We start from the raw sequence: 23,610 nt of genomic DNA, 5'->3' as shown, positions 1-23,610 counted from the left end.
AAAGCCATTGCTTAAAGAAAAAAATAAGCAAATGCGTTTGGTGTTCGCCAAAAGGCATGTGGGAGACTCCCTAAACATATTGAAGTAGGTACTCTGGTCAGATGAGACTAAAATTGAGCTTTTTGGCCATCAAGGAAAACGCTATGTCTGGCGCAAACCCAACACCTCTCATCACACCGAGAACACCATCCCCACAGTGAAGCATGGTGGTGGCAGCATCATGCTGTGGGAATGTTTTTCATCGGCAAGGACTGGGAAACTGGTCAGAATTGAAGGAATGATGGATGGTGCTAAATACAGGGAAATTCTTGAGGGAAACCTGTTTCAGTCTTCCAGAGATTTGAGACTGGGACGGAGGTTCACCTTCCAGCAGGACAAATGATACAAACCCCCAAAAAATCAATTTTAATTCCAGGTTGTAAGGCAACAAAATAGGGAAAATGCCAAGGGGGGTGAATACTTTCGCAAGCCACTGTGTATTTTGAACACTTTTTTGGTTACTACATGATTCCATATGTGTTATTTCATAGTTTTGATGTCTTCACTATTATTCTACAATGTAAAAAATAGTAAAAACCCTTGAATGAGTAGGTGTCTCCAAACTTTTGATTGGAAGTGTATATTTTTTTATTAATTCTGATTCATCAGATGATGCTGCAGCACCCTCAGCACCCCTACTTCCCACGGCTATCACTGCCTGGATCTATGCATTAAGAAAAGCGAATGTTTGTTTTCCGTTGCAAAACATTTTATTTTTTTGGTTTTCTGTGGCGTGCTCTAATGAACATGACCCTGCTCTGATTTGGGAATAGCAGGGTTTGGATCATTTATATTTAAACTCAGAGAAATTACATGAAATATATTGATGCTTTGAAAGAAGCAAATGTATTTGAAAATTATGGCAATGCTGCAAAATGGCATATATCATTCCAAATCCATATAATTCCAAATCAATTCAGTTGCAGATGCTGTTTGTTTCTAATATTTCATTAAAAAGTATGTCATTGAAAGAGTGTTTGTATTTATTTGTTGTCTGAAGCTGGAGGATCCTACTATATGATCTCCCGTTCTCTGGGGCCTGAGTTTGGGGGTGCTGTGGGCATTTGTTTCTACCTTGGGACAACGTTCGCTGGGGCCATGTACATTCTGGGGTCCATCGAACTCTTACTGGTAAGAACCTGGGCTTGAAATACTTATCTTTCTATCCATCTCTGTCTGTGTCGGTCTCTCTCTCTCTCTCTCTCTCTCTCTCTCTCTCTCTCTCTCTCTCTCTCTCTCTCTCTCTCTCTCTCTCTCTCTCTCTCTCTTTCTCTTTCTCCTCATTCTGCTTTGATGCTATTTCCTCCCTCTCCAACTGTCTATTCTTCTCCCCAATGAATTATAATAAATATAAAGATCTTTCATCTTTGTCTGTCCCCCTCCTCGCTCCTCCCTCTCTTTTTCCATACTCATTCTTCCTCTCCCTGTTACTCCTCTCGCTTGGATTGAGAGCTGGGTAATTTAGTAAATTCTGCATTAGGGAGAGCTCAAGCATTGACTGAATAATTTGTTGAAACTGCCGCCACTTTGGTCCAGTGTTATCAACACACTAGGGGTGCATCTCAATTGTATTTCCTTGATTCCTCGCCTCCTTTCTCCTTGTCTTCTTCTCAATACGTATCGGAGGAGGTCTGAGGTTTCTCCACTCAGGCCATCTCCTCCCACACATTTTGACAGAAGGCGAGGAGAGAGGACACAATGAATCAAGGAAATACAATTGAGATTCACCCTATATAGGTTTTACCCCAATGGCTTCGGCTGGATCTGTACATTCTGATCTAGCCTAGAGGTTCATTTGGTCTTCTGGGTTAAAGCTGGCTTAGTTTCCATTGTGGAATAACAATCCCCTCTGAATTGTAAGGAGAGGATCTGGAGAAGGCTGCTTTGAATTTGGTTTATCCCTCCATACAAACACAAAAAGCAGCTATATTTAGAATGACGAACGGTTCACATTGAAGCTTGAGTTTTGGCCCAATTGTACATTGCTCCACACGAGAACTCAACATCACTAGTGTAATGACCATCCAAGTTATGCGGCTCGACTTTTAAAAAAAATCTGTTCCTATTGTCTGAAATTGATTGGCTTGAAAGTATGGAAGAGGAAGAATACTTTATTGGAATGGCATATCTGACAAAATGTACTATATTATGGACAGTCGTGGTCAAAAGTTTTGAGAATGACACAAGTATTGGTCTTCACAAAGTTTGCTGCTTCAGTGTTTTTAGATATTTTTGTCAGATGTTACTATGGTATACTGAAGTATAATTACAAGCATTCCATAAGTGTCAAAGGCTTTTATTGACAATTACATTAAGTTTATGCAAAGAGTCAATATTTGCAGTGTTGACCCTTCTTTTTCAAGACCTCTGCAATCCGCCCTGGCATACTGTCAATTAACTTCTGGGCCACATCCTGACTGATGGCAGCCCATTCTTGCATAATCAATGCTTGGAGTTTGTCAGAATTTGTGGGTTTTTATTTGTCCACCCGCCTCTTGAGGATTGACCACAAGTTCTCAATGGGATTAAGGTCTGGGGAGTTTCCTGGCCATGGACCCAAAATGTTGATGTTTTGTTCTCCGAGCCACTTAGTTATCACTTTTGGCTTATGGCAAGGTGCTCCATCATGGTGGAAAAGGCATTGTTCGTCACCAAACTGTTCTTTGATGGTTGGGAGAAGTTGCTCTCGGAGGATGTGTTGGTACCATTCTTTATTCATGGCTGTGTTCTTAGGTAATATTGTGAGTGAGCCCACTCCCTTGGCTGAGAAGCAACCCCACACATGAATGGTCTCAGGATGCTTTAAAGTTGGCATGACACAGGACTGACGGTAGCACTCACCTTGTCTTCTCCGGACAAGCTTTTTCCCGGATGCCCCAAACAGTCGGAAAGGGGATTCATCAGAGAAAATGACTTTACCCCAGTCCTCAGCAGTCCAATCCCTGTACCTTTTGCAGAATATCAGTCTGTCCCTGATGTTTTTCCTGGAGAGAAGTGGCTTCCTCGCTGCCCTTCTTGACACCAGGCCATCCTCCAAAAGTCTTTGCCTCACTGTGCGTGCAGATGCACTCACACCTGCCTGCTGCCATTCCTGAGCAAGCTCTGCACTGGTGGTGCCCCGATCCCGCAGCTGAATCAACTTTAGGAGATGGTCCTGGTGCTTGCTGGACTTTCTTGGGCGCCCTGAAGCCTTCTTCACAACAATTGAACCTCTCTCCTTGAAGTTCTTGATGATCCGATAAATGGTTGATTTAGGTGCAATCTTACTAGCAGCAATATCCTTGCCTGTGAAGCCCTTTTTGTGCAAAGCAATGATGACGGCACGTGTTTCCTTGCAGGTAACCATGGTTAACAGAGGAAGAACAATGATTTCAAGCACCACCCTCCTTTTAAAGCTTCCAGTCTTCCAGTTATTCTAACTCAATCAGCATGACAGAGTGATCTCCAGCCTTGTCCTCGTCAACACTCTCACCTGTGTTAACGAGAGAATCACTAACATGATGTCAGCTGGTCTTTTGTGGCAGGGCTGAAATGCAGTGGAAATGTTTTTTGTGGATTAAGTTCATTTTCATGGCAAAGAGGGACTTTGCAATTAATTGCAATTAATCTGATCACTCTTCATAACATTCTGGAGTATATACAAATTACCATCATAAAAACTGAGACAGCAGACTTTGTGAAAATGTATATTTGTGTCATTCTCAAAACTTTTGAGAATAGTCTGGGTGGTTGGAGCCCTGATTGCTGATTGGCTGACACCTGTGGTATATCAGACCGTATACCACGGGTATGACAAAAACATTTATTTTTACTGCTCTTATTACTTTGTAACCAGTTTATAATAGCAATAAGGCACCTCTGGGGTTTGTGGTGTATGGCCAATATACCACAGCTAAGGGTTGTATCCATGCACTCTGCATTGCATAGTGCCTAAGAATAGCCCTTAGCAGTGGTATATTGGCCATTTATACAACAGGTGAGTCTAATCCTGAATACTGATTGGTTAAAACCGCATTCCAGCCGGTGTCTATTCCACAAGTTACCACCGGCAAAATCTATGACATTAAAATGCCTATTTACTCTGTTCCATCTGACTGTGCAATCCACTGTCTCATCAGCCCTGCCAAGCACTTTATAAACTTGATCTCCACTATAAAAAGCATCTAGACATTATCTCACATTTCTTTTAGACTAACATTTAGTTTTAAACAGCGGGATTTGTATAAACCTTGCTGTCTGTCTCTCCGAAATGTGCAACATTGTTTCAATATTCAATTTTGATCTCCAGCTGTCCCATAGTAATGTGTCGGGAGTCGGGACAAGATGGACAGACAGGCAGCGTTTCTCAGCCAGTCGAAATCATGAATCAGATGGCATCATTTTTATGGATATATACAAATAAATGTCAATAGAAAAAAAGGTAAAATGAAACAAAGTGCAGCTAGTTTGCAGTATTTCCAGCTTCAGTTTGAAGTGATTGTGCTAGCTGTGTTGTTGGCTAACTCCTCTGAAGAACAGTGTCCTGACCAGTGAGCAGATTTTCTATGCCAGGCGATATCGTGCCTCATTAGCTCATTGTTATGGATGTATCCAAATAAATGTCACTAGAAAACAGCTTAAACAAATGCAGCTAGTTTGCTGTTATTCTGGCTGCACTTTTTGACGTGACTGTAAATTAGCCATAGTTGGCTAGCTAGCAAGCAAGGGATAAGAACGTTGCCTGCCAGTATGGCAATGGAACATTTAGAACAAACAACTGGGTCGCGTCCATAGATACAGAACAAAAAGACTGAACGACTGGGTCGCGTCTCTGGCAACCGAACCGATAGAACGAACGACCAGCCGGCTTGGGTAGCAACCCTAGATTTGTGTCGGGACTAGTATGAATAAATTCAGCAAAATAACATTTTTAATGAAAATATGTCAATCATTATTTGAATATGTTGGTAACGCGTTGTAGAAAAGTGATAATGCCCTCGAAGCCCATTTTATAATGAAGCAAAAATGTCTGAGACAGGGTGGGATTTAAGTGAAAAAAGCCCCTCGAAGCCGGTGTTTGGAGGATATTTTGGCACGGTTTACCGGCCTTCGACTTCGTCTCGGCCCTAACAACACCCATGCCAATATATCCTCCAAACACCGGCTTCTCTGGCATTATCACTTAAATACCACACCATCTCAGGCCTTATTTCTTCATTATAAAATGGGTTGTTTGGATCCTGGATGCTGATGGTTGATATGCGGGAGTTGTGGGACAACAACTGTCCTGCAGCCCAGGCAGGAAATTCATAAACTGAATCTCCCTCTGGAAAAAACTTCAGAATGCAAAAACAAATGTACTCCTTAAAATAACAAGTCTGTTTGTTTGGTTACCACAGCAACTACTGTAGCTAGCTAGTAAACTTGCTAGCTACTTTAGTGGATGTTGAATACATTTCTACCGGCAAATGAACACGTTTCTAGTGGCAAATGTGCTAAATTATAGCCTTGGTATAAGCGCATCGTGGAACACACCTTCCATGTAATTTATTATTTTCAATTGAACGCATAACCCATCGTTGATTATCCCTTACATAATTCCCGGGTTCTCAGGCATTATTGCTTAAATATTAGATGCTATAAAACAACATCTACAGGAAATCTGATGACAGATAATGATGGAGCAATTAGAGGTTATGATTTCATTAACAGCGAGGCTGTTTTTAGATTGACCCGTGATAAGATATAATGGTAATTCATTTATAATATTAATCCCATGCTTGAGTTGTTTAATTAAATTGAGATGAAATGAGAGTCATGATTGTGTGTTAGGATACTTCAACCATCTATTTGAAAGGAGTTAATGGAAGTGTCAGATTCTGTGTTTCTACAGTTGATCTAGTTGTCCTTCTCTGTCTCTCTCTCTCTTTTCTGTTTTTTTCTGTGTCTCTATTCTATCCGGTCTCTCTCTCCATCCTGTCTCTCTCTCTCTCTCTCTCTCTCTCTCTCTCTCTCTCTCTCTCTCTCGCTCTCTCTCTCTCTCTCTCTCCCTATCTTCGGCAGGATCACAATATACATTGCCCAATATTTTGGCAAGAAGAGTTCCAAGTCAATCATTTGATACAATTGTTAGGATACATTCAATATCAATCTATGTCCATTGTAACTGTCATCTCTCTCTCTCTCTCTCTCTCTCTCTCTCTCTCTCTCTCTCTCTCTCTCTCTCTCTCTCTCTCTCTCTCTCTCTGTGTCTCTTTCTCCCCCCCCTCCCCCGTTTCCCCTCCCTCACAGATCTACATCCTCCCCCAGGCGGCCATTTTTAAGATGGAGGGTCTGGAGGGGGCCGAGGCAGAGGCGGCCATGCTGAACAACATGCGTGTGTACGGCACCATTGTGCTCAGTTTCATGGCCACGGTGGTGTTCGTGGGGGTCAAGTACGTCAACAAGCTGGCCCTGCTTTTTCTGGCCTGCGTCATACTCTCCATCCTGGCCGTGTATGCCGGAGTCATCAAGACAGCCATCGAACCGCCTGACTTCCCGTAAGGACCCCTACTGTTCAATTAGCCTGCTCCCAGTTCTGTTTGTGTCATCTTGTCAAGTCCTATGGTCATTGTCACATGAGAATGTGGGACCAAGCTACTCTTCAATATTGGGGCTGAGCCGAACTTGAGCAATGTGGGTGCGATGTGAATTAGGTTTGATGTAATTCGCCCATATGGGGAATTTGGGTTTTGAGACTTTTGTTGCAATGTAATTTGAGCATGTTCACCCATTTTAAGATGATTTGAAGTATATTCAAAATATATAGAAATGATGTTCAATGCACATAAGCAGATGGGTTAAATACAAATGGAACATATTCATCTTGTGTTACATTTTCAGTAGGGAGGACTCTTCTGTTCAATATGGGGACTGATACCCACAGATTTGTGCTAGCTCTCAAAGCCAATGCGTAGGCTTCGGCTCAGGTGGCTAACTCAGTCTAAAGTAATCTGTATGGACAACTGGGGTTCGATTCCCGGTCGTCACACTAACACACGTAGTGTGTATCATATGTTGTTCTTGTCGATAACTCTTCTGTACTTTGTCATGTATTTGTATGTTTTATGTGGACCCCAGGAAGAGTAGCTGCTCCATGTGCAGTAGCTAATGGGGATCCTAATAAACTAAACTAAAACACTAACAAATCTCCCCTGCTGCGCAGAGTCTGTATGCTGGGGAATCGCCCGCTGATCTCCAAAGGGTTTGATGTGTGCGCCAAAACACTGGAGAGTGGCAACGGCACAGTCACCACCAAGCTGTGGAAGATCTTCTGCGATACTCCCTTCCTCAACGCCACCTGTGACGAGTACTTTGCCAACAACAACGTGTCCTTCATCCAAGGCATCCCTGGGGTCATGAGCGGCATCCTCAAAGGTTACCAAATACAGTTAACTATTGGTCTTCTTCTGGCTCAGTAGGTAGAGCATGGCACTGGCAATGCCAGGATTGTGGGCTCTATTCCTGTCAGGGTCACCCATACATAAAATGTGTGCATGCATGTATGAAATTCACTTTGAATAAAAGTGTTTGCTAAAAGGCTAATGTTATGTTATTATATTATTATTACTGCTATTCTTTTGTGGCTATCTACTTTTTCTTTCCAAACACAGTTACACCTACAGCACAAATAACATGCACTGTTCTGGTCCACCTACACTCAGGTCACTGTACCTACAGTACACATGCTTGCACACACACACATGCTGGAAACACACCCGCGTGCTCTTGCGGGAAGCATACTGCAATTGCTTTATTTGCCGCCCCATTGTATGTACTGTGCTCCTGGAATTAAAGGTCAAGCGATTAGAAATAATATTCTCTCTCTCTCCTTCTTACCCACCCCCCTCTCTTTACCATTAAATTGCCCTTTCTCTCCTTCTACCTCTTTCTCTCTATTTACTTGTCCCTCAACCCTCTCTCGCTCCCCCTTCTCCCTCTTCCTCCCTTCCATGCCCCCCCCCCCACCACAGAGAACCTATTTGGGAATTACCTGGAGAAGGGCGATCTGGTGACCAAGATTGGGGTTGCGACCGTGGAGGGCCCCGATGAAACTCTGACCAACTCTAACCGCTACGTCCTGGCCGACATCACCAGCTTCTTCACCCTTCTGGTCGGCATCTACTTCCCCTCCGTCACAGGTCAGCTGAGAGGAAGGGATAATGCAAAGAGGAAGAGACACTGAGCTGAAACTCATTCCTCGCATCCTCAAGGGATCGAGGGAAAATACTCACCCTTTGTGTTGTTTTGTGTGGTAATTTTTTATCTAGAGGGGTGATAGGGGAGATGTGTGTCAATTCATTGAACATTTTTAAGATACTGTCAAAGATGAATATGAAGACATGATTGTTTTTACACAAAAAGCAGTTTGTCATTAGAAGGATAATTTTGCTGTATTTTTCAGTTATGGTAATTTGACAAAGAAAAGTAGGTTTTAAATCTACATACACACGCTATTGTGTGAGTTTCTAAGAATACCATTTGATTATCTGAGTTTTCTTATAGACCTCTGCCTGTGTTTTGAAGAAAATGCTCAGACTGAAACGTTGACACAGCAAATGTGCGGAGGTTATTGTGTGAGCAGGAGTTTTTCTACAGTGCCCACTCTACTTGTGTTTCACAGGGATCATGGCTGGATCCAACCGGTCTGGAGACCTGCGTGACGCACAAAAGTCCATCCCCATCGGCACTATCATGGCCATCACCACTACCTCAATAGTGTGTATCCTTTTACTGCTCCCCCTTCTGGACTTCAGTGGCTAGTGCATTACTTTTAGCTGTCGCTCACATGCTGTCTATCAATAGTAAAATAACTATTTTATACAAACCTTTTTTATTTTACTTTTCAACATAAAAACATATATTAGGTTTGATTGAAAAAGCTTGTTATGTGTAGAATGATAACTCCACGACTGCAATTTTAAATCAACCATGTTGTTCTTTATCCCAAAGTAACTGTTACAGAACGAAGCAATGAATCATGTACCACAATACATCAGACATAACCCAACAATAACAGCACTGTCGAACTGTGTGCTTATGTAATATAATATAATAATATGCCATTTAGCAGACGCTTTTATGTAACTCTCAATCTGCAGAGATAAGTGAGGATATGTCCCTATGTGCTAGGTATTTTTGTGTGTCTGTCTGTTTTCCTTAATGTGACCTTAAAGACATGTCCGCTGTGGTCCTGTTCGGTGCCTGTATCGATGGAGTGGTACTAAGGGACAAGTACGTTATGCATAATAAGCAAAGATTTCTGCAATTGTTTCAATATTTCTCAGTCAAGCTTTACCAGTGCTGAGGTACTCGATGCCTGGTTCATATTCAACTACAGTTGTAGTCCAGGTAGTCCCTCCCTTTTTTAGTCAGTTTTCTTCGGTTTGGTGTCTAATCAATAGGACCCTGGTAATTGGCTCTCCTCCTACCTTTCTTCATGTCTGATTGGCTTGGTGTCATGTCCATCTCCCTCAGGTTTGGAGAGGGAGTCAATGGCAACCTGGTCATTGGCACCTTGGCCTGGCCATCCCCGTGGGTGATTGTAATTGGCTCATTCTTCTCCACCTGTGGGGCGGGGCTTCAGAGCTTGACGGGCGCCCCGCGTCTCATGCAGGCCATCTCCAGGGACGGTGTCGTGCCCATCCTACGGGTCAGTCTCAGTCATTCTGTCAACATTCTAGCATTTTGGACTGATCTGGGACCATTTGTTTTCATCATTCTGTCAGCGTTCAGCAATTAGCACTGATCTGGGCACATTTGTTATGATTATTCTGTCAGCATTCAGCATTAAGCCTGATCTGGGACAATTTGTTATGTTGGTTTGTCAACATGTCTCATATCGGTCTCAGGTGACATTGGACACCACACTTGCCTGCCCTCTCTCACTAATTATTTCTTTCACATGTAATGTAATGTTCACATGTAATGTTTTGATGGTTGGTGTATCTGTGTACACTCATGTTAATCCTCAGGTCCCAGGCAAGGGTCAGGTCTTACGTGTGCGTGGTTCACCGAAACACCTCTGTTACATCTACATACAACCTGCCTTGAAATAATGGAATAACTACTGTATGTTGTAACTCTATACCCTCTAACATCTCAGTGTGATGATGTGTCCGCCAGGTGTTTGGCCATGGGAAGGCCAACGGGGAGCCCACCTGGGCCCTGCTTCTGACCGCCTGTATCTGTGAGATCGGGATCCTCATCGCCTCCTTGGATGCAGTGGCCCCCATCCTCTCCATGTGAGTGTCAATGAGCGGGACCAGGAGTTGTTCCCCACCACAGGACCTGGCCAGGGAAAAACTCTGGATCCTAGTTACAGCCTATAACTAGGGCCCAGAGCTTTTCTGGTCAGGTCACATGGCCAGGTAAAACTCCTGGCCCTATTTATGAGTGCTGAGGTGCACTCATCCTGTACTAATATGGACTGTCTAATATGGACACTGTAAATATGACATATACTTCTGACAATGGACAAATTAGTTCTCAGCACTTAAGATAAAGTTAAACACATACACTGAACAAAAATATAAAAGCAACATGCAACAATTTAAAAGATTTTACTGAGTTATAGTCAGTATCTGGTGTGACCACGATTTGCCTCATGCAGCGCGACACATCTCCTTCACATAGAGTTGATCAGGCTGTTGATTGTGGCCTGTGGAATATTGTCCCACTCCTCTTCAATGGCTGTGTGAAGTTGCTGGATATTGGCGGCAACTGGATAATGCTGTCGTACACGTTGATCCAGAGCATCCCAAACATGCTCAATGGGTGACATGTCTGGTGAGTATGCAGACCATGGAAGAACTGGGACATTTTCAGCTTCCAGGAATTTTGTACAGATCCTTGCGACATGTGGCCTTGCATTATCATGCTGAAACATGACGTGATGGTGGCAGATGAATTGCACTACAATGGGCCTCAGGATCTCGTCAAGGTATCTCTGTGCATTCAAATTGCCATCAATAAAATGCAATTGTGTTCGTTGTCCGTAGCTTATGCCTGCCCATACCATAACTCCACCGCCACCATGGGGCACTCTGTTCACAACGTTGACATCAGCAAACCGCTTGATGATGTCTGCCAGGTGAGCATTTGCCCACTGAAGTCGGTTATGACGCCGAACTACAGTCAGTTCAAGACCCTGGTGAGGACGACGAGCATGAAGATGTGCTTCCCTGAGACGGTTTTTGATAGTTTGTGCAGAAATTCGTTGGTTGTGCAAACCCACAGTTTCATCAGCTGTCCGGGTGGCTGGTCTCAGACGATCCCCCAGGTGAAGAAGCTGGATGTGGAGGTCCTGGGCTGGCGTGGTTTCACATGGTCTGAGGTTTTGAGGCCGGTTGGACGTACTGCCAAAATCTCTAAACAACGTTGGTAGAGAAATGAACATTTAATTCTCTGGCAACAGCTCTGGTGGACATTCCTGCAGTCAGCATGCCAATTGCACACTCCCTCAAAACTTGAGACATCTGTGGCATTGTGTTGTGTGACAAAACTGCACATTTTAGAGTGGCCTGTGTAATGGTCATGCTGTTTAATCAGCTTCTTGATATGCCACACCTGTCAGTTGGATGGATTATCTTGGCAAAGTAGAAATGCTCACTAACAGTATAGCTAGAAGACTCCTGATAAGTATAATTTTTGTCTTTATCTGTTTTCTAGTACTGTCTTTTCGCTAGCTAGGGCGATCTATTTTAAGTGCTGCCTGTCTTCCCAGTACCTTACTTGGTGTGTGAACTGCTGATTGCTCATAACTTGCAGATGATTGTTGACACATCAACCAGGGTCAAAGGGCAGGGCAATTTGGGACTTGTTTTAGTGGCTGTATTGGAGGGGGAGTGGTTTCACCTCTTTTAACCAGCTTCTCAGGCTCCATCTCAGTGTGCTTCATTCTATAGCTAGAGGACTCCTGATATCTCCAGGAGTGATAAGGGTCCTGCTTTAAATTACGTTCAGCTTATAAAGGCTTCATAAAGCCTTCATAAGAACTACATACATGTGTTACAAAGCATCTATAACAGTAGGTCATGCTTTATAAAGGGTTCATAAATCTGGCATAACTGTGTGACATACTCACCAATGTCAAATGTGACATAACCCACTATGTCGAATATGATATAAACATGTGTTTTATAAAGGGTGACATGTTGTGCTGAAAGATGGCACACGCTCTAAAGTGAAGTCATGTTAGTCACACTACACCTAATCTCGGTCCCAGACACTTCTTCCCAAATGCATGGACGGTCTGGTGGACCAACGCATAAAACTTGGCCTTCATTAGTTATGGTTAGGTTTAAAATCTAAATGGTGAAGCGTGATTCATCACTCCAGAGAGCGCGTTTCCACTTCTCCAGAGTCCAATGGCGCCGAGCTTTACACCACTCCAGCCGACGCTTGGCATTGCGCATGGTGATTTTAGGCTTGTGTACAGCTGCTCGGCCATGGAAACCCATTTCATGAAGCTCCCGACGAACAGTTCTTGTGTTGACGTTGCTTCCAGAGGCAGTTTGGAACTTGGTAGTGAGTGTTGCAACCGAAGACAGACAATTTTTACATGCTACGCACTTCAGCACTCGGCAGTCCCGTTCTGTGAGCTTGTGTGGCCTACCACTTCGCGGCTGAGCCGTTGTTGCTCCTAGATGTTTCCACTTCACAATAACAGCACTTACAGTTGACCGGGGCAGCTCTAGCAGGGCAGATATTTTACTAACTGACTTGTTGGAAAGGCGGCATCCTGTGACGGTGCCACGTTGAAAGTCACAGAGCTCTTCAGTAATGCCATTCTACTGCCAATGTTTGTCTGTGGAGATTCCATGGCTGTGTGCTTGATTTTATACACCTGTCAGCAACGGGTGTGGCTGAAATAGCCGAATCCACTAATTTGAATGGGTGTCTATATACTTTTGTATATATAGTGTACTTTACTCAGTAAGGTCACTCCCATAGAATTCTATGATCACTCCTACTAAGGCCAACTTTGAATGGTTGATATCCCAGGCTTATACAGTGGGGGAAAAAAGTATTTAGTCAGCCACCAATTGTGCAAGTTCTCCCACTTAAAAAGATGAGAGAGGCCTGTAATTTTCATCATAGGTACACGTCAACTATGACAGACAAATTGAGAAAAAGAAATCCAGAAAATCACATTGTAGGATTTTTAATGAATTTATTTGCAAATGATGGTGGAAAATAAGTATTTGGTCACCTACAAACAAGCAAGATTTCTGGCTCTCACAGACCTGTAACTTCTTCTTTAAGAGGCTCCTCTGTCCTCCACTCGTTACCTGTATTAATCGCACCTGTTTGAACTGTTATCAGTTTAAATTATTAAATAAGACACCTGTCCACAACCTCAAACAGTCACACTCCAAACTCCACTATGGCCAAGACCAAAGAGCTGTCAAAGGACACCAGAAACAAAATTGTAGACCTGCACCAGGCTGGGAAGACTGAATCTGCAATAGGTAAGCAGCTTGGTTTGAAGAAATCAACCGTGGGAGCAATTATTAGGAAATGGAAGACATACAAGACCACTGATAATCTCCCTCGATCTGGGGCTCCACGCAAGATCTCACCCCGTGGGGTAAAAATGATCACAAGAACGGTGAGCAAAAATCCCAGAACCACACGGGGGACCTAGTGAATGACCTGCAGAGAGCTGGGACCAAAGTAACAAAGCCTACCATCAGTAACACACTACGCCGCCAGGGACTCAAATCCTGCAGTGCCAGACGTGTCCCCCTGCTTAAGCCAGTACATGTCCAGGCCCGTCTGAAGTTTGCTAGAGTGCATTTGGATGATCCAGAAGAGGATTGGGAGAATGTCATATGGTCAGATGAAACCAAAATATAACTTTTTGGCAAAAACTCAACTCGTCGTGTTTGGACGACAAAGAATGCTGAGTTGCATCCAAAGAACAACATACCTACTGTGAAGCATGGGGGTGGAAACATCATGCTTTGGGGCTGTTTTTCTGCAAAGGGACCAGGACGACTGATCCGTGTAAAGGAAAGAATGAATGGGGCCATGTATCGTGAGATTTTGAGTGAAAACCTCCTTCCATCAGCAAGGGCATTGAAGATGAAATATGGCTGGGTCTTTCAGCATGACAATGATCCCAAATACACCGCCCGGGCAACGAAGGAGTGGCTTCGTAAGAAGCATTTCAAGGTCCTGGAGTGGCCTAGCCAGTCTCCAGATCTCAACCCCATAGAAAATCTTTGGAGGGAGTTGAAAGTCCGTGTTGCCCAGCGACAGCCCCAAAACATCACTGCTCTAGAGGAGATCTGCATGGAGGAATGGGCCAAAATACCAGCAACAGTGTGTGAAAACCTTGTGAAGACTTACAGAAAACGTTTGACCTGTGTCATTGCCAACAAAGGGTATATAACAAAGTATTGAGAAACTTTTGTTATTGACCAAATACTTATTTTCCACCATCATTTGCAAATTAATTCATAAAAAATCCTACAATGTGATTTTCTTGAGAAAAAAAATTACAGGCCTCTCTCATCTTTTTAAATGGGAGAACTTGCACAATTGGTGGCTCACTAAATACTTTTTTTCCCCACTGTACGTGCTGTAATAGCAATAGTCTGGGGACGACGTTACGCCAAGAAACACTTACTTTGAGAAGGAAATTGAAAGTGACTTTCTTCTGGGAGCAAGTTACATGTTCCTCAGTACACAAACACACACACAACAATATAACAAGCCATACCGTGCAGTGCTGGGCCGCTCGCCCGCCTTTCTCCCTTCGGGAAGGTGATCAAAGACGGCCCGAAAGAGGCGAGCGAACTCTCCATAGTTGGCTCCTCCTTCACTCCAGACCGCGTTGGCCCACTCCAGGGCTTTGGCCGAGAGGCAGGAGACGAGGGCGGACACCTTCTCCCGCTCCCTCGGTCAGGAAAGGTGAATCCCTCTGGGTGCTGAGGTGTGGGTGGCTGGATCCGGTAGCTCAGCTGGTCCTGAAGGGTCGGGTCCTCTCCCCTCCAGCTGTTGGACGACCTGGAGAACCCGATCCATCGCTTCGAATGCTCCCGGACCCGGTCCACGGAATGGTTTAATCAATAAACAGAGTTATGCAGCAAAGCGTAATACACACCAGTGCGGACAAACGGCACACTGGGGAAAATAAGGCACACGGGTGAACAACCCAGCGAGACACAATATAATCGAGCTCCACCGAGCTATAATCCCCTCTACAATAAACAAACACACACACAAAGACCAGGGGGCAGAGGGAACACTTATACATGTATTGATGAGGGGATATGAACCAGGTGTGTGTAATAAACATGACAAAACAAATGGAATGAAGATATGAGGAGCGGCAGTGGCTAGAAGGCCGGTGACGACGAACGCCGAAGCCTGCCCGAACAAGGAGAGGCAGCTTCGGAGGAAGTCGTGACACTAACTCAGCACTTAACTATTACAAACTAATTTAAATTACAATTAATAAAGGTTAACTTACTTGTTTTTTGCTGTCCAGTTGCACCACAAGTGGGCATTTGATTTGCAAACTCATCACATGTACCCTTACTGCTCTACAGAAACACAGCTAATGAAACAACAGTGCAGGACATGCACACTGAATTAAAAGGCAACTACACAAAAAAAGAATAATGTGTAACAAATTTCCCAGACCTCAAACGTTGTCCCCTGATGTGGTTTAACCATTGTTGTGAACACAGAAAATCAAATTTTATTGTTTTTCTATTTAAAAAAAGTGTGGAAAAAAGTGTGGGGAAACCAGATTTTGGTGGGGGGGAATCTTCAACCTGGAAAAACAAAACCGAGAAACAGAATTTGGGAAAAAATCTTTACCGATTTTACAAGGCCCTACCAACCTTTTTTGCTGATTGCACTTTAGAGAGTGTGTCATCCTGCAGCACAGCATTTTGGGGAAATTTGAGGTCAGGTCCAATATTCGCTATGCACCCAAGAGGGAAAGAGGTTGGGCCATCCTAGAAATGTTTTAGAGTAATATAATATAATATATACAATTTAGCAGACACTTTTATCCAAAGCGACTTACAGTCATTCATGCATACATGTTTACGTATGGGTGGTCCCGGGAATAAAACCCACTATGCTCTGCCAAGATGCATGCCAAGTTTATAAATGTGAAGCCTAAATGTAATATGATTTATAAAGCCTTTATTATGCAGTGCTTCTGCCACCCTTTATAAAACACAGGTTTATGTCATATTTGACATAATGGGTTATTTCAAATTTGACATTGATGGTTATGTCACACAGTTATCCCACATTTATGAACCCTTTATAGAGCATGACATACGGTTATAGATGATTTGTGACACATTTATGTAATGTTTATGAAGACTTTATGAAGGCTTTATGAAGCCTTTATTATCTGCATGTAATTTAAAGCGGGACCGTGATAAGTATAATTTTTGTCTTTATCTGTTGTGATCTAGTACAGTATTTTTGCTAGCTAGGGCCATCTACTTTAAGTGCTGCCTGTCTTACCAGTAGCCTACTTGGTGTGTGAAGTGCTGACTGCTCATAACTTGCGGATGATTGTTGACACATCAACAAGGATCAAGGGGCAGGGCAATTTGTGACTTGTTTTAGTAATCAGTGGCTGTATTGGAGGGTGGGGTGGTTTCACCTCTTCGGAAAGGATTCAGACCCCTTGATTTTTTCCACATTTTGTTAGGTTACAGCCTTATTCGAAAATTGATTAAATAGTTTTTTCCCCTCATCAATTTACACACAATACCTCATAATGACAAAGCAAAAACTGGTTTTTAGAAATGTTTGCTAATTTATTGAAAATAAAAAACGAAAATATCACATTTACATAAGTATTCAGACCCTTTACTCAGTACTTTGTTGAAGCACCTTTGGTAGCGATTACAGCCTTGAGTCTTCTTGGGTATGACACTACAAGCTTGGCACACCTGTATTTGGGGAGTGTCTCCCATTTTTCTCTGCAGATCCTCTCAAGCTCTGTCAGTTGGATGAGGGGCGTTGCTGCGCAGCTATTTTCAGGTCTCTCCAGAGATGTTAGATCGGGTTCAAGTCCGGGCTCTGGCTGGGCTACTCAAGGACATTCAGAGACTTGTCCCGAAGCCACTCCTGCGTTGTCTTGGCTGTGTGCTCAGGGTCGTTGTCCTGTTGGAAGGTGAACCTTTGCCCCAGTCTGAGGTCCTGAGCGCTCTGGAGCAGGTTTTCATCAAGGATCTCTCTGTACTTTGCTCCGTTCGTCTTTCCCGCTTTCCCTTTTCCGTTCGTCTTTCTTTGCTCCATTCGTCTCCCAGTCCCTGCCGCTGAAAAACATCCCCACATCATGATGCTGCCACCACCATGATTCACCTTAGGGATGGTGCCAGGTTTCCTCCAGACGTGACGCTTGGCATTCAGACCAAAGAGTTCAATCTTGGTTTCATCAGACCAGAGAATCTTGTTTCTCATGGTCTGAGAGTCTTTAGGTGTCTTTTGGCAAATTCCAAGCGGGCTGTCATGTGCCCTTTACTGAGGAGTGGCTTCCGTCTGGCCACTCTACCGTAAAGGCCTAATTGGTAGAGTGCTGCAGAGATGGATGTCCTTCTGGAAGTATCTCCCATCTCCACAGAGGAACTCAAAAGCTCTGTTAGAGTGACCATCGGGTTCTTGGTCACCTCCCTGACCAAGGCCCTGCTCCCCCAATTGCTCAGTTTGGCAAAGTCTTGGTGGTTCCAAACTTCTTCCATTTAAGAATGATGGAGGCCACTGTGTTCTTGGGGACCTTGAATGCTGCAGAAATCTTTTGGTACCCTTCCCCAGATCTGTGCCTCGACACAATACTGTCTCGGAGCTCTACGGACAATTATTTTGACCTCATGGCTTGATTTTTGCTCTGACATGCACTGTCAACTGTGGGACCTTATAGACAGGTGTGTCCTTTCCAAATCATGTCCAATCAATTGAATTTACCACAAGTGGACTCCAATCAAGTTGTAGAAACATCTCAAGGATGATCAATGGAAACAGGATGAACCTGAGCTCAATTTTGAGTCTCATAGCAAAGGGTCTGAATACGTATGTAAATAAGGTATTTCAGTATTTTATTTGGAATAAATAGCAACAATAAAAATAAAACAGTTTTTGCTTTGTTATTGTGGGGTATTGTGTTTAGATTGATGGGGGGGGGGGAGGGGGGGGTACAATTTAATCCATTTTAGAATAAGGCTGTAACGTAATACTTTCCGAATGCACTGTATAACCAGCTTCTCAGGCTCCATCTTGCTACTGGTGTCCCCCAGGGCTCGGTTCTAGGTCCTCTCCTCTTCTCTCTATACACCAAGTCACTCGGCTCCAGCATATCCTCACATGGTCTCTCCTATCATTTTCTCCTTCCCCCCTTCTGACACCCAGGTGGCGACACGCATCTCTGCGTGCCTGGCAGATATCTCAACATGGATGTCGGCCCACCACCTCAAGCTCAACCTCAACAAGATGGAGTTGCTCTTCCTCCCGGGGAAGGCCTGCCCACTCAAAGACCTCTCCATCACGGTTGACATCCACAATTTCGCCCTCCGAGAGTGCAAAGAACCTTGGCGTGACCCAGGACAACACCCTGTTGTTCTCTGCATACATCAAAGCAGTGACTCGCTCCTGCAGGTTCATGCTCTACAAGATCCGTAGAGTACGACCTTACCTCACACAGGAAGCGGCGCAGGTCCTAATCCAGGCACTTGTCATCTCCCGTCTGGACTACTGCAACTCGCTGTTGGCTGGGCTCCCCGCTCGTGCCATCAAACCGTGCAATTTAACCAGAACGCTGCAGCCCGCCTGGTTTTCAACCTTCCCAAGCTCTCCCATGTCACCCCGCTCCTCCGCACACTCCACTGGCTTCCAGTCAAAGCTCGCATCAACTACAAGACCATGGTGCTTGCCTACGGAACAGCAAGAGGAACTGCCCCTCCCTACCTTCAGGCTATGCTCAAACCCTACATCACAACCCGAGCACTCCGTTCTGCCACCTCTGGTCTCTAGGCCCTCCCACTCAGTCCAGTCCAAGCTCTTCTCTGTCCTGGCACCCCAATGGTGGAAGCAGCTTACCTTTGAAGCTAGGAAAGCAGTCCCTTCCCATCTTCCGAAAGCACCGGAAACCCTACCTCTTCAGAGTATCTTAAATAATCCCCCCAAACAAATTGAGAGAAATAAGCTTTTTGGGCATATGTACAATTTCTGGGATCTTTGATTTCTGCTCATGAAACATGGGACCAGAACTTTACATGTTGCGTTTATATTTTTGTTCATAATACTTAACGTAATGCCATGATTTACTATAGTATTAACATCTGAGAATGGTTTTTATTTGGTTAAAAGCTTATAAGCAGTTTATAAGCAAGTAATTGGTGCCTTATAGACATACAACATGTTTCCAAATAAACAGAAATGGTATGTAAGCCACATTGCTGTCTCTCTCGCTTTTTGCCATGGCTGAAGGCTTTGTTTCTGTTGTGTAGGTTCTTTTTGATGTGCTACATGTTTGTGAACCTGGCCTGTGCCTTGCAAACCCTCCTGAGGACGCCTAACTGGAGGCCACGCTTCAAGTTCTATCACTGGTGAGTCCCACAAAATCCCATCAAAGGAACGCCTCCTGAGAGATGATACAAGGGCCTTGAATGTGTGTGTGTGTGTGTGTGTGTGTGCGTGCACGCACGTCTCACCTCTAGTGCTTGGTGTGCGCCGGCCCTTCGTCCAGCCTCGTCAGACTGTATCGGGTGGCGCTGAGAGAAATGTGAGTTCTTTCTCTCAGCGCTGCCCGATATGCACTGATGAGGCTGAAGGAGGGGCTGGCTCACACCAAGAACTGGAGGTGAGCTGCGCACACACACACACTCACACACATACAAGCGTGCGTGTGTTTTTATACTGTTTAATGTACAGTATATATATTGTATGTACTGTATGTCTGCGTGTGTGTGTGTGTGTGCGTGTGTGTGTGTGTGTGTGTGTGTGTGTGTGTGTGTGCATTCTGTACGTGTGTATCTAATCCTTTCTCTGTTTGTGTCTCTTTACAGGGCCCTGTCCTTCCTGGGCATGAGTCTGTGTCTATCACTCATGTTCATCTGTTCCTGGTTCTACGCCATCGTTGCCATGGTGATCGCTGGCAGTATCTACAAGTATATCGAGTTCCACGGGTGAGTGTAGCGTGACCCCTGAGACAGATTGGATTCGCTGGCTGTGTGTGTGTGTGTGTGTGTGTGTGTGTGTGTGTGTGTGTGTGTGTCTGTGTATTGGGAGGGCGATAAAAAATCCTATCAACCATCATTCAGTCAGGCCAGTTAAAGGGGAAATGTGTTGATTGGGGTTTCCACTGTTTGGACAGTTTAGTGTTATGGCTTGTTGTGGTGAGACAATGGCTTGGGTTGCAATTACATGACTTGATGGTAAAGCTGGTTGAAAACAGAGCTTGGCTAACAACGACTTAGCATTCTGTATATGGGAAGAGAGGCTTTAAAGCGGTACAAGGGACTTTTGCAGCGATGCCTCCCAGGCTGATTTTTAAACAACTTTTTTAAGCGACGATTTTTAAAGACCCATGCTCACACAATTCTTATGACTCCCTAAACTGATAGCCTACCGGACGGTGAAAATAGGTTTGACATTTAGATGTGTTAGAAGCCTGTGCAGTTCATTGAATAACAATGTTATAATATTGTCATTTTAATTTGTAATAGACATGTAATAACACATAGGCCTAGTTATTAGACTTTTAATGGTGTAATAATCACTATGTAATACCATTAGTTGTGACATGATTGAATAATATAACCTTGGTGTGTGATTGTGTGACAGGGCGGAGAAAGAGTGGGGTGATGGGATACGAGGCATTTCTCTCAGCGCCGCCCGATATGCTCTGATGAGGCTGGACGAGGGGCCGGCGCACACCAAAAACTGGAGGTGAGACGTGCACACACAAACACACACAAACACACACAAACACACACACAAACACACACACAGTGTACCAGACCTGGGTTCAAATCAGGGGTTGGAACTGCTTCAGGAAACAGAACTGAAAAACGAAAAATAATGACATTTTCAGAGGAACCAGAACTGGGAATGAAAGTGATCTCTAGTGTTCCGGAACATAACCGTTATTTTCAAATAATGAGAACTGGTTAATAATGTTATTTTCAGTTCCACAAATATTCCTAATGTCTAGTATATAATTCTGTGATTCGGTGAAGTTATAATGCTAGTAATAGCCTAAACACATTCCAATTCACGTCATGCCATGATGTTCAGCGTCTTAAACCAAGCCCCCTCCATGTCCACACCTCTCTCTTGCTCTCTCTCTACCCGTGAAATTTCAGTCGCATCTCGCGCCTGCACTTAGTTGACCAATCAACCATCTTACCCGTTCCACAGCAAGCTTCTCTATCGGCACTAATTGGGGGAGTAAATGAATGAGCTAAATGTAAAAACATGGTTGATTTTACAGGTAAAAAGATGAACGAAAAGGAACTATATGAACCATTCCATATTTTTTGTTCGAACCGGTTCAGAATTTTATTTTCTGGTTGGAACACCATAATGGAAGAAAATAAATAGGGGTTCTGCTCGGAACGGAACAAGTGGACATTATTTATGTTCCAACTAGGGTTGCAAAGCTACCGATACTTTAAGTATAAGTTACCGGAATCTTCAGTAATTTTGGTAATTAACAGAAAATCTATGGCAATCTATCGCAACTTTGGTCATTTATACTTGAATAACTTTTTTTTTTAATGATTCATATATAGTATTAATGTACTATATCTGTGTACATATTGTCCATGAGGTTCTAGTACATTTTTAATTTTTTTATTTAACCTTTATTTAACCAGGTAAGCCAGTTGAGAACAAGTTCTCATTTACAACTGCGACCTGGCCAAGATAAAGCAAAGATAGACCACATGGTTCAAGAGAAAACAGCCTTATTAATGGAAAAAGCATCTAACCAACAATGGCATTTTTTTTTATTAACTCTGCAACCCTTCCAACTATTGACGTTTTAAACAACTGCCAGCAGTTTGATGCTAAAACATTGACAACAAATACATATTGACATAGTAAAATATAGAAACGTTTGTAAAAAAAATATTTAAAGGATATTTCATGCTGAAAACTTCATATTAAACACCAATGGTATTCGCTAAGTTGATGGTTTATACACTGAGTGTACAAAACATTAGGAACACCTGCTCTGAAGTACCCATAAGGGCCACTAGATGTCTTGTGACAGATTACATAAAATCCTTGAAAGAAACCAAAATTCTAGTAGTTTACTGGCAAACTTAGAACGTTTCCAGTAGTATACCCTCCCTTTGCAACCCTAGTTCCAACTCCTGGTTCAAATACTTGTGTATTTGAATATCTGGTATTTAAAATACTTTTTTCTGTATATTTGAGTATTTTCAAATACACAGCCCAAAACAAATACTTTTATTTTTGTATTTGAATTGTTATAAAAATAAAAATAAAGTATACTAAATTGTATTTGAAAGTATTTTCAAATATTTTCCTGGAAGACTATTTGAAACCAAAAATATTTCTAATTCCCTCAAATACTTTACATCCCATATCTTCACCAACTACTGATCCTCTGAAATTCTGGAAGACACAAATACCCAACACTGAACAGAGTTGCTGCTGAGTACCTGCATGTCCCAGCATCCACTGCAGCTGTGGCGCGGCTTTTCAGCATTGGAGGGCTTATCTTCAGACCAGATCACTACACAAACCCTGATGTTTTTTAAATGTAACATGGCATCTTGTCCTCTTTCATGAGACACCAATGTAAAGTAAGGGCTGTATATTGTGATTTAAAAAGTGAAATAAGACCTATTTTCAAATACATACCAAATAACAATACATACTAAATTACAATATTTATTTGAAAATACTGTCTTTCAAATACTTCCAACAATATGTATTTGAATTAATGGTAAACACATGACAATACTTTCCAAATAGTGTTTTCAAATACATTCCAATATTCAACTACTTGTTTTTTCAAATGAAGCTTATCTGAATATTTGTTTTGAAATTTCATAAAAAGTCATTGAAATACCTGAAATAGTATTTTAACCCAGGTCTGCAGTGTACGCAGATAAAACCACATAAATAACTACACAGGCCATTTTGTGTCACCTATCTAATAAACATGGAAATGAACGACATGTCTGTGCATGTGTAGCATTCCATTTAAATTATTTTTATAAATTTTGAGCTACTGTCATGTAACAGACAATAATAATTTTTTGAACATACTCGTGATAACCTCAGTGCACTCTTCCTTGCTTTTCTCTCTCTTTATTTCACTTGTTCTCTACCTTTCTATCTTTCAAATCTCTGTGCTACACTTTAAATTCAACTGAAAATGCTTTACTGGAATGACAGAAGTATACGTATTTGTTTTGCAACACGTTAAAACCCTTCCTCCTATTCCTTCCTTCCTTCCTTCCTTCCTTCCTTCCTTCCTTCCTTCCTTCCTTCCTTCCTTCCTTCCTTCCTTCCTTCCTTCCTTCCTTCTTTTCCATC

The 23,610-nt window shown here is 43.0% G+C and overlaps 1 protein-coding gene across 3 annotated transcripts in view; it reads left to right on the top strand.

Annotated features, from left to right (window-relative positions):
* LOC121574663 (solute carrier family 12 member 5-like) overlaps window positions 1-23,610 on the top strand; it is a 292,183-nt gene that overhangs the window by 242,836 nt on the left and 25,737 nt on the right. For all 3 annotated transcript variants that reach the window (XM_041887202.2, XM_045223089.1, XM_045223090.1), the window contains 11 exons: window positions 1,040-1,170; window positions 6,310-6,557; window positions 7,223-7,434; window positions 8,031-8,198; window positions 8,681-8,779; window positions 9,234-9,291; window positions 9,535-9,709; window positions 10,183-10,301; window positions 19,545-19,643; window positions 20,103-20,222; window positions 20,881-20,985. In XM_041887202.2, the coding sequence (XP_041743136.2) occupies window positions 1,040-1,170; window positions 6,310-6,557; window positions 7,223-7,434; window positions 8,031-8,198; window positions 8,681-8,779; window positions 9,234-9,291; window positions 9,535-9,709; window positions 10,183-10,301; window positions 19,545-19,643; window positions 20,103-20,222; window positions 20,881-20,985 (1,534 nt within the window). The remainder of the gene's footprint in view (window positions 1-1,039; window positions 1,171-6,309; window positions 6,558-7,222; window positions 7,435-8,030; window positions 8,199-8,680; window positions 8,780-9,233; window positions 9,292-9,534; window positions 9,710-10,182; window positions 10,302-19,544; window positions 19,644-20,102; window positions 20,223-20,880; window positions 20,986-23,610) is intronic.

The sequence above is a fragment of the Coregonus clupeaformis genome, chromosome 10, assembly GCF_020615455.1.
Source record: "Coregonus clupeaformis isolate EN_2021a chromosome 10, ASM2061545v1, whole genome shotgun sequence".
Lineage (NCBI taxonomy): Eukaryota > Metazoa > Chordata > Actinopteri > Salmoniformes > Salmonidae > Coregonus > Coregonus clupeaformis.
This window is presented reverse-complemented; position numbering and strand designations above follow the sequence as displayed.